Source organism: Giraffa tippelskirchi, chromosome 12 (genome assembly GCF_054371585.1).
Source record: "Giraffa tippelskirchi isolate mGirTip1 chromosome 12, T2T-mGirTip1v1.2.pri, whole genome shotgun sequence".
Lineage (NCBI taxonomy): Eukaryota > Metazoa > Chordata > Mammalia > Artiodactyla > Giraffidae > Giraffa > Giraffa tippelskirchi.
The window spans coordinates 65,751,855-65,764,872 of NC_137286.1; the positions used below are offsets into that span (position 1 = coordinate 65,751,855).

Consider the following 13,018-nt stretch of genomic DNA (forward strand, 5'->3'; position numbering starts at 1 on the left):
TGAGACCCCGCATCCAAGTTGGAGGCGCGAAAGGAAGACTCGAAGGTCTCCCTCTCTTATAGAAAAGAGTAGCCAACTTTCTGGTCCTCTGTTTCCATTGAGATTCTGTTCAAGTGTCCCAGCTCGGCTTCTGCGGGTGGCTGAGCTTCTAATGGCTCCCTGCGTTCTTGTCTTTTCCTCTCCAAACCTTCCGTCCTTTTCCCCCTTCTGGGGTGGATGGGCGCTGTCATTGCTTCTACCTTCGAGACAGATTGATGAAAAGTCTGGACCGTCGACTCCTTTCCTCTCTTTGGTTCCGTGTCTCTCTCTGTCTGTGTCCCTCTCTTTTCCCTTCTCGATTCAGTCTGTGTCTTCCTCTTTCTCTCTTGTGTGTGGATGGATGGATGCTAGGAATGCACATGTATATGATTAGATGAGGGTTATGTTTTAGGGATAGGTTAGAGGGAGAGAAAGGCTTTAGGTCGGAGTTGGTCATGGGGGAAGGGTCAAGGGTGGTGGTGGTGTTTCTTGGAATCTGAGTGCTGTGCATTCTTCGTCTCTTTCCATATGAACCCCTTCTCAGATACACCACTTGCAAGGAGTCTCTCATGTTCCGTTTCCCATCTTTTGCATTTCTGAATGCTTAGCTTCTCTGTTGTGAAGAGGTTCCATTGGATGGAAACCCATTGGCGTACTTCGTTTTCCTCTTTCCCTTACTTGAAGAGACCCATTTCTACCTCCGCCCAGCAAATGGCAAGGAGACTCTGATGTTAAGGAGCCTTTGACCTACGCTTCTTTCTAGCTGTCTCATGACATCAGTCTTTAGGGTGAGGTTTTTCCCCGATATTGAGGTGGTGTGAGATCAAAACCAATAGCGTTCTTCAGATGTAGCTGTCTGGTTTTCCCATGGACATTTATTGAAGAGGCTTTCTTGTTCCCATTTGGATATTCTCCCCTTTTGTGTCAGAGATGAGTTGACCATGGATGCCGGGGTTTGTTTCTGGACCCTCAACTTTATTCCATCGATCTGGATCTGTGTGTGTTGTTGTATTCCCAATAGCATACTGTCCTGCTGCTGCCGCTGCGCCTAAGTCACTTCAGTCGTGTCTGACTCTGCGCGACCCCATGGCCTGCAGCCTACCAGGCTCCTCCGTCCAGGGCGTTTTCCAGGCAAGAGTACTGGAGTGGGTCGCCATCGCCTTCTCCGATACTCTCCTGAGGATCCTAGTTTGGTCGTCTAATTTCCTTTCACACAACCTTGGATGTCCGTATCGGGGCTTTTTCGTCGGATTGTATTGACAATTTAGGCTCTTTTCTGTTTCCGTACCCCTTTTGCAATTCTTTGTTCGGTGCGAAAATGCATTGGCATTTTGGGAGGAATAGCATCGAAGCTGTGGATTGCCTTGTGGGGCTGTGACATCATTTTCCCAATAGGAATTCTTTCAAGCCCTGAGCACAGCTTCTCTTTCCAGTGGTTGGTGTGGGCTTGATCTTCCTTCTTCCATCTCTCGCCGTTTTGTGAGAACAGGTCCTTCCTTCCCTTCTGGGTTAGATGGACTCGTGGGTATCACTTCAGTGAATGGCATTGTCAGTGGGGGTGATAATTCCCTTCTCATTGGAAGACTTTGCTGTGAGTATTAGAAATGCAAGTGATTTCTCTTCCCCTTCCTCCCTGTCCATCTCTCAGAGCCACCGGGAAACAGAGGCCTCATCCAGGGTCACACAGGCCTGAGGGAGTGCAACTAGACTGTTGTTTCTTCAGGCCCTCAGTGCTGGACATCATCCGGGATACTCTGTGTGTGTCTTCCTCAGTCTGCTGTCCCTTCAGACCTTTCCCTAGTTTTCACAGGCTTGTCGTGTTGGTGTTCTTTGTCTGTTTGGAGACACATCCTTGAGAAGCTTTGTGTTTCCACTCATTCGTCTCGCGATGTATGACCTGTCTTTTGCTTTTGTAATGAGGTCTTTCCCACAGTAGATATCTTTGATTTTGCAAAGTCCACTGTATTCTCTGGGTTGTTTTGTGGGCTGCCTTTTTGTTTTGTGTGTGAAGACTCAAAGCACGTGTCCGGTTTCTGCTCATTGTTCTTCTAGATTTGTGACAAGTTTTCATGGAAACTTTGTCTAGGGATAACTGGAAGTGAACTCGGTGTAAGGTGTCAAGTCTCCATCTCCATTCATGTCATGCCCTGCAGTTTCCAATTCCCTGTTCCTGAGTGGTTTTGGAGACCTTGTGGGAAGTTTGGTTGCATCGGAGTTTGCGTTTCCACCTTGAGTAGATTCACACTGTTCTGCCCTCAGGGACACTGTCAAGGGGGAGTGAGGAGCAGCCTGCACTTCCAGCAGTGACCACACGGTGGGGCGAGTGCTGCTCTCCCCTCTGGGAGCCCCAGGCCACAGGCATCCCAGTGAGGAGCCAGCTCTGTGCTCGGCTGAAAGGAGTTAGTCTCTCAGGAGCCTCTGAGCCCTTGCCTTTGGATCACCCAGGGTGGGCATTTGCTGTGACAGAAAAAAATTGCCCTGAATTCCATGGACGGAAGAGCCTGGCTGTGTAGAGTTCGTGAGTTGCCGTGAATCAGACACAACTGAGGACACAAAAATTCAATAGACTAAAACACTTTTTGGGGGTGGGGGGAGTGAAAGGGGGTGATGTGGGGTTTTTTGTCTTATATAATAGCCGAGGGAAATCTAGTTTAAACCTAAATTCACATAGATGGGAAAGGTATAGCTCTCCGTCACCCTATTAAAAAAAAAAAAAAGTCTTAACTTTTCTGAAAGCTTATTTAGTAGCTTCCTTGAGCAGTTCATTGTGAAGGATTTTTTTTTGTTCTGTGACATTGGCCTCATTAAAAAGTACGGTTTGCCTTTACTGGATAATTTTGTTCATTGGTTTGTTAGGGAATCTTGGTAAGGTTTGAGTTTCCTGGGGAGTATGGTCACATGACCTGGCCCTGGCCAATCGGTGCGTTCCACCTCCCTGGCCACTGTGATTGGCTCCGGACTGGGGCAGTGCCCAATCGGGGCCCGGGGCCGGGCCTCACGTTGGAAGCCAGGGGAAGACGAGCTCTCGTCCTGCTGGGGTAGGGGAAGGGGTGGGGCCGGGGGAGGTCAGGCTCCAGCAGTGGGAGGGGCTTGAGGTCCGCCTGCGGCAGTTGGTGACCTTCCTGCTCCCCTCAGGGCAGAGCCGCCGGCCTGAGAATGAGGGCGCTGCTGAGCCCAGGGTCTGAGATGGCCCGCTGCTGCTGTGGTCCCAGAGCTCCACCAGAGACCTGAGGGAGGCTGTCTGCCCGTGAGTCCTCTCCCGCTTGTCTGTCAGCTTGTTTGAACCATGCTGGGTTTTCTGCCCAGCTGGCTAAGGGGAGTCCCTGGAAATGCAAGGGTGTGGGTTTTGGCAGACTTCAGGGAAGACATGCCAGATGAGCCTGGGAGACTCCAGCTTAATCTGGATTCAGGAGATATCTCTTCGGGCCAGCTAGTAATTGTAGGATAAGCCTAATGAGTCTTCACAGGATGAAGGGAGTAACGTGCCAAGGTAGCAATCGATGTCCTCATTCGAGAGGATGAAGCTGGTGCTCAGAGAAGGGGGGAACTTGGCCAGAGCAAGGAGGTGTGCACCCAGACAGAACCCCCAGATCCGGCCATTTGAGCTCAGGGAGGCCACTGGTGTGGCTTGTCCCTGTAGCAGGCGCTGAGGCACGCAGCCCACCCTGATTCCTGCGGGGGCCTGACTTGGGAAGTGCCATCTGGTAGCTTTGAGACTCACCAAACCAAATTGCACTGGAGAGAGGAAGGACACCTTCCTTCATCCACCCCCCACCCCCGCCGGATTCCCACATACCCTGACCCCTTTCTCTTGATTTCGGAGCCATTTCCAGAGTCCCGCTCATATGACCTCATTCGAAGTGCACTGTGGACGAGCTGCCATCTGCAGCTGCTACCACAGCAGCCAAGGGCTTTAGCTCCCGAGTACCTCCCTTCCTTTGGAACTTGGGGGCCCTCTACTCCCCACTTGCACACCACCGACCTTTGCTGAGGATTGTGGGGACCCTCACTCAGTTTGCAGCACGTTGTAGCCATCCCTGTCCGCTCAATACCTCCCTTGCCACTCAGCTTGTGAGCCCCTTTGGAGCAGCGTGGCCCACCTGGCTGCAACGGAAGAGACACAGCTGACAGTGAAACAACAGCTTAGATCTGACAGCCGGAAAGCTCTGTCAAAAGGGACCTCCCTCTTCACACCGTAGAGGCTGTAGGAGCCGCCAGGCTTTCGGAACCAGTGCTGGGGCCAAAATGACTCCACAGCCGTTTTCCTTCCTGGGGAGGGTTCTGGCTCGAGTGGGAATGGCTCAAGTCTCCTAAGGTTCTGAAAGCCCACTGTGTGCAGATTCACGGTACACAGAGAGGAGAAGGTGGAGTCCTGCCCTGGAGGTGGTCACAGCTCACGGATGAGCCAGGCAGGCAGGCAGGCAGGCAGGGCATGAGAACACCTGAGCTGCCTTCATGAGTGAATGGTGTGGGGGCAGAGGAAGAGAAGCCGGTCTGCTCCCTCATGTGGTGCCCAGGGCAGGTTGTCCCCAGAGGAAACCCTTACGACGGTGAGGACTCTCACTGCTGTTTCCCAAGGGGTTCCGTCGGTGCGTGTCTTCCCCGGAGCGGTCAGGCCGTCTCTAAAGTACACTGGCCATGGGCATTGCCTCTCCTTGGAACTTCCCACGTGTTTCTCTTTTTTATGGAACAGTGATTTTTCTAGAGGGGTTCTGGGCCACAAGGTTGTTGGGTCATTTTCTAGCCTTCTGTCGTGAAGAACGCTTTCCTGGGCGTTGGGGTGGTTTGTTGTTCCAGCTCCCTTTCTTGGCTTCTTTTGGGAGCTGGTGCAACAAGAGGAGCTCAGCCTCTGCCTTCTGGCTGAGATGTCACCCTTCAAACAGCAATGCCTGCCTGGAGATAATGATGGCATTTGCCAAAAGGGCTTCGTTTGGCACATGATATCTTGAAAGGACGTACACCGTCCTGTCAGCTATCAAAGGCTAGTTCAAATGACATAAAAATGAGAACTCTCCAATGGAGTCTTACAGTAGGTGGAGAGTCCGAAAGAAACTCCTTCAGTCATTTCACTGAGAGTCATTGATTGGGGACACCAAGAATATAGGAAGGAATGCAGAAAGAAAAGATGAAATTGTGTTCAGGATCGGGGGGAGGGATGAACAGGGCGTGCTTGCCTTGAATCCAGGCTTTGTTGGGGGGTGGGGCATAAAGATCAAACGGGTCTGAAACCACAAAGTGGTGATGGTAACACAGTATCACCAGAGTTACACAACAGTGTTCCCAAATTGCAACAATGATGAAAAAGTTTACTAACTTAACCAACAAGTTCCCAACTTAACCAACAAAAATACAGGAAACCATACAAAAAATAAAACATCACCAGAAAGGTGGAAACAAACCAAATGCAAAGCAGTTCAGGGGAAAGGAACTCCATGTCCCCTGGGGGCAGACCGAGTTGACAGCGTCCACGGTGAGCCGACAGGGATGGAGGCGGCAGAGCCGACCGCTCCCCTGGACGTGGTGTTTCCGGCAAGGGCTCTGGGTCTCTGTCCAGAGCGGGGGCTCGTTCTTCCTGCAGGGGTGGGTGAGTCATCGTCGGCGTCTGGGTGTTGCGCGGGAGCCAGGGCAGGCTCTCCCTGCCGAGGCGGTGACTCCTCCTCTGCCTCGGGTTCTCCTGCCAAAGCCCGAGCAGGTACAGGTGCACGTGGAGGTGGAGGTTCTGGCTGAGGGGGTGGGACATCAGTGCCTGGGGCTGGGGGTCCTGCAGGCACGGAGATCCGATCTGCCCGGTGTGCTGGCCAGAACCCAGCTGGCCTGGTGTCTCTGCGAGGGCAAGTCTCGGTTCTCCATCTGCCCTCGGTGGATCCCTGGGTCCTGCACCTGGAGCCACCACCTCTGTAGGGACAGGTCTGGGAAGTGGAGCCTGGTTCCAGTTGGAGGCCAGTGCTAGAGCTGAGGGAGAAGCAAAGTTTGCCCACAGGCCAGCCTTGGCATGTGCGTATCCCGGGACAGAAAGCTTCCAAGAGATTCCCAAAGAATACCCAGGGTCGGATGTCTTTTGGGACTGAAGTGTGCAAGATGGGGGTGGGGGTGTGAGGCCAGCGCTTGCTGCAGGCCCAGCAGCATCTTTCGGGAACTCATCCCTGTGTAGCTCAGCACCCCCTCCCCACACACTCCCGTGCACCAGCCCCAGCGTCCTCACCTCTGTGCTCTGGCGTGGTGGGCTCCAGGTCCTCCTGCTGCCTCAGAGGCTGGGGTTCTCGGGACTCTGGGTCGGAGCCGGGTGTGCTGAGCTCCGTGGCAGCCTCAGACTGGGCCGCCGGGTGTATCCTGTGTGGTGTCTCGGCAGCAGGCCTTCCCCGCCTCCGCTTCGCCCCCGGTGGGGCTGATGCCTCCGTGGGCACGCTCACCTGGAGCCTGCACTGGGCCTCAGGGGCGGGGGGGTGGTGCTCCGACCCCTCCCTCCGGGAGGTGGACGGGGTGTCCCCGTCCTCGGCCTCATCACGTGGGAAGCTCTGCAACGACAGTGACCGTCAGCCAGCCATGCTGGGACTTTTCCAAGCTGGGCCTGGCCAGTGGAGCCGCTGCTTCTGCCTGCTCGAACTTCTCTTCCCAGAAGTGTCAGAGACGTGTGTCTGCTCAGATCCCCACCCGGGACGAAAGAGACCCACCTGAGGGTGTGAGGCCAGCCTGGGCGGCCGGCGCTGCCCGCACTCTCCCCATCCCAGCCAGCCTGCTCTCCCCTGGGGTGTGGACACAACTTGCCCGCAGGCTTCTGACCCCACATCCGCCTGGGCTTCCTTGAGGGAGACACACCCCGAGAAACCCGCATCCACACACACAGGCAAAGGACCCGGTGTTTCCGGGTGGCATGGGAGAGGTGGGCTGGCCCGGCCTGGGGCTCCCCGTGTTACCTTTCTGTTTCTCCGGGCAAAGGGCCAGAGGCCTCTCGGGGGTGCCCTGAGCCAACGTCGACAGGGTGCCCACGCACACTGCCTGTGAGCTCTCCTCAGGCCCCGGCCTCTGGGCAGGGGCAAACAGCAGAACATCCTGGCAGCAAGTGATCTGGCTGGGGGCTCCTCTCCGCTCTGGAGGCCTGGATACCCGGGTTGCGGGTTCTGTTGGGTTCTGTTGCCGGCAGGTGACATCATTTCCTGGGGTTCGTGCTGAGGTCCCTTCCCCAAAACTTCCCAAGGGAATCTCTGGGTTTCTGACTGCTCGACCACCCCCCTTAGGCCATGTGCAGGCACAGTGACAGCCACACAGCCCAGCCCACAGCCCTGGGGAGGCCTGGGTGCAGCCAGGGCCTGAGCTCCGAGGACCCCGCTGCTCTCAGACCAGGCTCCTTCTTCTCATAAGTGGTGTGGCCCTGGACAAGCGTATGCCCCTCAGGGTTTCCCCAGTCTCTCCATCTGCAGAGTGGGGGTCATTCTCCCATCTGCTTCCTAGGTCTGTCGGCCTACGAGCAGCTCCATGCCTTTCCACCTGGGGCCGATATCACGTGGAGCTTGTGCGCTGAGACTTCAGAAAGAAAGACTCCATCCAGGGCTGACACAGCACAGAATGGGGCAGAACGAGGCCTGGATGCGCCGTGGTACCCAGGAAAAGGCACTCCCCCTCCTGAGTGTTTTGAGACCCCGCATCCAAGTTGGAGGCGCGAAAGGAAGACTCGAAGGTCTCCCTCTCTTATAGAAAAGAGTAGCCAACTTTCTGGTCCTCTGTTTCCATTGAGATTCTGTTCAAGTGTCCCAGCTCGGCTTCTGCGGGTGGCTGAGCTTCTAATGGCTCCCTGCGTTCTTGTCTTTTCCTCTCCAAAGCTTCTGTCCTTTTCCCCCTTCTGGGGTGGATGGGCGCTGTCATTACTTCTACCTTCGAGACAGATTGATGAAACGTCTGGACCATCGACTCCATTCCTCTCTTTGGTTCCGTGTCTCTCTCTGGCTGTGTCCCTCTCTTTTCCCTTCTTGATTCAGTCTGTGTCTTCCTCTTTCTCTCTCGTGTGAGGATGGATGGATGCTAGGAATGCACATGTATGTGATTAGATGAGGGTTATGTTTTAGGGATAGGTTAGAGGGAGAGAAAGGCTTTAGGTCGGAGTTGGTCATGGGGGAAGGGTCAAGGGTGGTGGTGGTGTTTCTTGGAATCTGAGTGCTGTGCGTTCTTCGTCTCTTTCCATATGAACCCCTTCTCAGATACACCACTTGCAAGGAGTCTCTCATGTTCCGTTTCCTATCTTTTGCATTTCTGAATGCTTAGCTTCTCTGTTGTGAAGAGGTTCCATTGGATGGAAACCCATTGGCGTACTTCGTTTTCCTCTTTCCCTTACTTGAAGAGACCCATTTCTACCTCCGCCCAGCAAATGGCAAGGAGACTCTGATGTTAAGGAGCCTTTGACCTACGCTTCTTTCTAGCTGTCTCATGACATCAGTCTTTAGGGTGAGGTTTTTTCCCGATATTGAGGTGGTGTGAGATCAAAACCAATAGCGTTCTTCAGATGTAGCTGTCTGGTTTTCCCATGGACATTTATTGAAGAGGCTTTCTTGTTCCCATTTGGATATTCTCCCCTTTTGTGTCAGAGATGAGTTGACCATGGATGCCGGGGTTTGTTTCTGGACCCTCAACTTTATTCCATCGATCTGGATCTGTGTGTGTTGTTGTATTCCCAATAGCATACTGTCCTGCTGCTGCCGCTGCGCCTAAGTCACTTCAGTCGTGTCTGACTCTGCGCGACCCCATGGCCTGCAGCCTACCAGGCTCCTCCGTCCAGGGCGTTTTCCAGGCAAGAGTACTGGAGTGGGTCGCCATCGCCTTCTCCGATACTCTCCTGAGGATCCTAGTTTGGTCGTCTAATTTCCTTTCACACAACCTTGGATGTCCGTATCGGGGCTTTTTCGTCGGATTGTATTGACAATTTAGGCTCTTTTCTGTTTCCGTACCCCTTTTGCAATTCTTTGTTCGGTGCGAAAATGCATTGGCATTTTGGGAGGAATAGCATCGAAGCTGTGGATTGCCTTGTGGGGCTGTGACATCATTTTCCCAATAGGAATTCTTTCAAGCCCTGAGCACAGCTTCTCTTTCCAGTGGTTGGTGTGGGCTTGATCTTCCTTCTTCCATCTCTCGCCGTTTTGTGAGAACAGGTCCTTCCTTCCCTTCTGGGTTAGATGGACTCGTGGGTATCACTTCAGTGAATGGCATTGTCAGTGGGGGTGATAATTCCCTTCTCATTGGAAGACTTTGCTGTGAGTATTAGAAATGCAAGTGATTTCTCTTCCCCTTCCTCCCTGTCCATCTCTCAGAGCCACCGGGAAACAGAGGCCTCATCCAGGGTCACACAGGCCTGAGGGAGTGCAACTAGACTGTTGTTTCTTCAGGCCCTCAGTGCTGGACATCATCCGGGATACGCTGTGTGTGTCTTCCTCAGTCTGCTGTCCCTTCAGACCTTTCCCTAGTTTTCACAGGCTTGTCGTGTTGGTGTTCTTTGACTGTTTGGAGACACATCCTTGAGAAGCTTTGTGTTTCCACTCATTCGTCTCGCGATGTATGACCTGTCTTTTGCTTTTGTAATGAGGTCTTTCCCACAGTAGATATCTTTGATTTTGCAAAGTCCACTGTATTCTCTGGGTTGTTTTGTGGGCTGCCTTTTTGTTTTGTGTGTGAAGACTCAAAGCACGTGTCCGGTTTCTGCTCATTGTTCTTCTAGATTTGTGACAAGTTTTCATGGAAACTTTGTCTAGGGATAACTGGAAGTGAACTCGGTGTAAGGTGTCAAGTCTCCATCTCCATTCATGTCATGCCCTGCAGTTTCCAATTCCCTGTTCCTGAGTGGTTTTGGAGACCTTGTGGGAAGTTTGGTTGCATCGGAGTTTGCGTTTCCACCTTGAGTAGATTCACACTGTTCTGCCCTCAGGGACACTGTCAAGGGGGAGTGAGGAGCAGCCTGCACTTCCAGCAGTGACCACACGGTGGGGCGAGTGCTGCTCTCCCCTCTGGGAGCCCCAGGCCACAGGCATCCCAGTGAGGAGCCAGCTCTGTGCTCAGCTGAAAGGAGTTAGTCTCTCAGGAGCCTCTGAGCCCTTGCCTTTGGATCACCCAGGGTGGGCATTTGCTGTGACAGAAAAAATTGCCCTGAATTCCATGGATGGAAGAGCCTGGCTGTGTAGAGTTCGTGAGTTGCCGTGAATCAGACACAACTGAGGACACAAAAATTCAATAGACTAAAACACTTTTTGGGGGTGGGGGGAGTGAAAGGGGGTGATGTGGGGTTTTTTGTCTTATATAATAGCCGAGGGAAATCTAGTTTAAACCTAAATTCACATAGATGGGAAAGGTATAGCTCTCCGTCACCCTATTAAAAAAAAAAAAAAAGTCTTAACTTTTCTGAAAGCTTATTTAGTAGCTTCCTTGAGCAGTTCATTGTGAAGGATTTTTTTTTTTTTTCTGTGACATTGGCCTCATTAAGAAGTACGGTTTGCCTTTACTGGATAATTTTGTTCATTGGTTTGTTAGGGAATCTTGGTAATATTTGAGTTTCCTGGGGACTATGGTCACATGACCTGGCCCTGGCCAATCGGTGCGTTCCACCTCCCTGGCCACTGTGATTGGCTCCGGACTGGGGCAGTGCCCAATCGGGGCCCGGGGCCGGGCCTCACGTTGGAAGCCAGGGGAAGACGAGCTCTCGTCCTGCTGGGGTAGGGGAAGGGGTGGGGCCAGGGGAGGTCAGGCTCCAGCAGTGGGAGGGGCTTGAGGTCCGCCTGCGGCAGTTGGTGACCTTCCTGCTCCCCTCAGGGCAGAGCCGCCGGCCTGAGAATGAGGGCGCTGCTGAGCCCAGGGGCTGGGATGGCCCGCTGCTGCTGTGGTCCCAGAGCTCCACCCGAGACCTGAGGGAGGCCGTCTTCCCGTGAGTCCTCTCCCGCTTGTCTGTCAGCTTGTTTGAACCATGCTGGGTTTTCTGCCCAGCTGGCTAAGGGGAGTCCCTGGAAATGCAAGGGTGTGGGTTTTGGCAGACTTCAGGGAAGACATGCCAGATGAGCCTGGGAGACTCCAGCTTAATCTGGATTCAGGAGATATCTCTTCGGGCCAGCTAGTAATTGTAGGATAAGCCTAATGAGTCTTCACAGGATGAAGAGAGTAACGTGCCAAGGTAGCAATCGATGTCCTCATTCGAGAGGATGAAGCTGGTGCTCAGAGAAGGGGGGAACCTGGCCAGAGCAAGGAGGTGTGCACCCAGACAGAACCCCCAGATCCGGCCATTTGAGCTCAGGGAGGCCACTGGTGTGGCTTGTCCCTGTAGCAGGCGCCGAGGCGCGCAGCCCACCCTGATTCCTGCGGGGGCCTGACTTGGGAAGTGCCATCTGGTAGCTTTGAGACTCACCAAACCAAATTGCACTGGAGAGAGGAAGGACACCTTCCTTCATCCACCCCCCACCCCCGCCGGATTCCCACATACCCTGACCCCTTTCTCTTGACTTCGGAGCCATTTCCAGAGTCCCGCTCATATGACCTCATTCGAAGTGCACTGTGGACGAGCTGCCATCTGCAGCTGCTACCACAGCAGCCAAGGGCTTCAGCTCCCGAGTACCTCCCTTCCTTTGGAACTTGGGGGCCCTCTACTCCCCACTTGCACACCACAGACCTTTGCTGAGGATTGTGGGGACCCTCACTCAGTTTGCAGCACGTTGTAGCCATCCCTGTCCTCTCAATACCTCCCTTGCCACTCAGCTTGTGAGCCCCTTTGGAGCAGCGTGGCCCACCTGGCTGCAACGGAAGAGACACAGCTGACAGTGAAACAACAGCTTAGATCTGACAGCCGGAAAGCTCTGTCAAAAGGGACCTCCCTCTTCACACCGTAGAGGCTGTAGGAGCCGCCAGGCTTTCGGAACCAGTGCTGGGGCCAAAATGACTCCACAGCCGTTTTCCTTCCTGGGGAGGGTTCTGGCTCGAGTGGGAATGGCTCAAGTCTCCTAAGGTTCTGAAAGCCCACTGTGTGCAGATTCACGGTACACAGAGAGGAGAAGGTGGAGTCCTGCCCTGGAGGTGGTCACAGCTCACGGATGAGCCAGGCAGGCAGGCAGGCAGGCAGGGCATGAGAACTCCTGGGCTGCCTTCATGAGTGAATGGTGTGGGGGCAGAGGAAGAGAAGCCGGTCTGCTCCCTCATGTGGTGCCCAGGGCAGGTTGTCCCCAGAGGAAACCCTTACGACGGTGAGGACTCTCACTGCTGTTTCCCAAGGGGTTCCGTCGGTGCGTGTCTTCCCCGGAGCGGTCAGGCCGTCTCTAAAGTACACTGGCCATGGGCATTGCCTCTCCTTGGAACTTCCCACGTGTTTCTCTTTTTTATGGAACAGTGATTTTTCTAGAGGGGTTCTGGGCCACAAGGTTGTTGGGTCATTTTCTAGCCTTCTGTCGTGAAGAACGCTTTCCTGGGCGTTGGGGTGGTTTGTTGTTCCAGCTCCCTTTCTTGGCTTCTTTTGGGAGCTGGTGCAACAAGAGGAGCTCAGCCTCTGCCTTCTGGCTGAGATGTCACCCTTCAAACAGCAATGCCTGCCTGGAGATAATGTTGGCATTTGCCAAAAGGGCTTCGTTTGGCACATGATATCTTGAAAGGACGTACACCGTCCTGTCAGCTATCAAAGGCTAGTTCAAATGACATAAAAATGAGAACTCTCCAATGGAGTCTTACAGTAGGTGGAGAGTCCGAAAGAAACTCCTTCAGTCATTTCACTGAGAGTCATTGATTGGGGACACCAAGAATATAGGAAGGAATGCAGAAAGAAAAGATGAAATTGTGTTCAGGATCGGGGGGAGGGATGAACAGGGCGTGCTTGCCTTGAATCCAGGCTTTGTTGGGGGGTGGGGCATAAAGATCAAACGGGTCTGAAACCACAAAGTGGTGATGGTAACACAGTATCACCAGAGTTACACAACAGTGTTCCCAAATTGCAACAATGATGAAAAAGTTTACTAACTTAACCAACAAGTTCCCAACTTAACCAACAAAAATA

The 13,018-nt window shown here is 53.4% G+C and overlaps 1 protein-coding gene and 1 long non-coding RNA gene across 2 annotated transcripts in view; one reads left to right on the forward strand and one right to left on the reverse strand.

Annotated features, from left to right (window-relative positions):
* LOC145530002 (uncharacterized) overlaps window positions 1-13,018 on the forward strand; it is a 1,493,464-nt gene that overhangs the window by 654,166 nt on the left and 826,280 nt on the right. Inside the window, exons 78-79 of the long non-coding RNA XR_014071397.1 lie at window positions 3,154-3,265; window positions 10,804-10,915. This is a non-coding gene — a long non-coding RNA (uncharacterized LOC145530002). The remainder of the gene's footprint in view (window positions 1-3,153; window positions 3,266-10,803; window positions 10,916-13,018) is intronic.
* LOC145529953 (uncharacterized) lies at window positions 4,565-7,102 on the reverse strand. Its single transcript, XM_081550726.1, has 3 exons — window positions 6,933-7,102; window positions 6,221-6,533; window positions 4,565-5,970 (listed from the first exon to the last, which is right to left on the reverse strand). The coding sequence occupies exons 1-3, from the start codon at window positions 7,065-7,067 to the stop codon at window positions 5,333-5,335; spliced, it is 1,086 nt and encodes a 361-aa protein (XP_081406852.1). The 5' UTR covers window positions 7,068-7,102; the 3' UTR covers window positions 4,565-5,332.

What these genes read in the sequence shown, in the direction of transcription:
- LOC145529953 (XM_081550726.1), bottom strand. Translation starts at nt 7,067, where the DNA reads ATGTTCTGCTGTTTGCCCCTGCCCAGAGGCCGGGGCCTGAGGAGAGCT. An exon ending in TTGCCCGGAGAAACAGAAAG is followed by an intron (nt 6,534 to 6,932) that starts GTAACACGGGGA and finishes CTGTCGTTGCAG; the next exon opens with AGCTTCCCACGTGATGAGGC. An exon ending in CACCACGCCAGAGCACAGAG is followed by an intron (nt 5,971 to 6,220) that starts GTGAGGACGCTG and finishes CTTCTCCCTCAG; the next exon opens with CTCTAGCACTGGCCTCCAAC.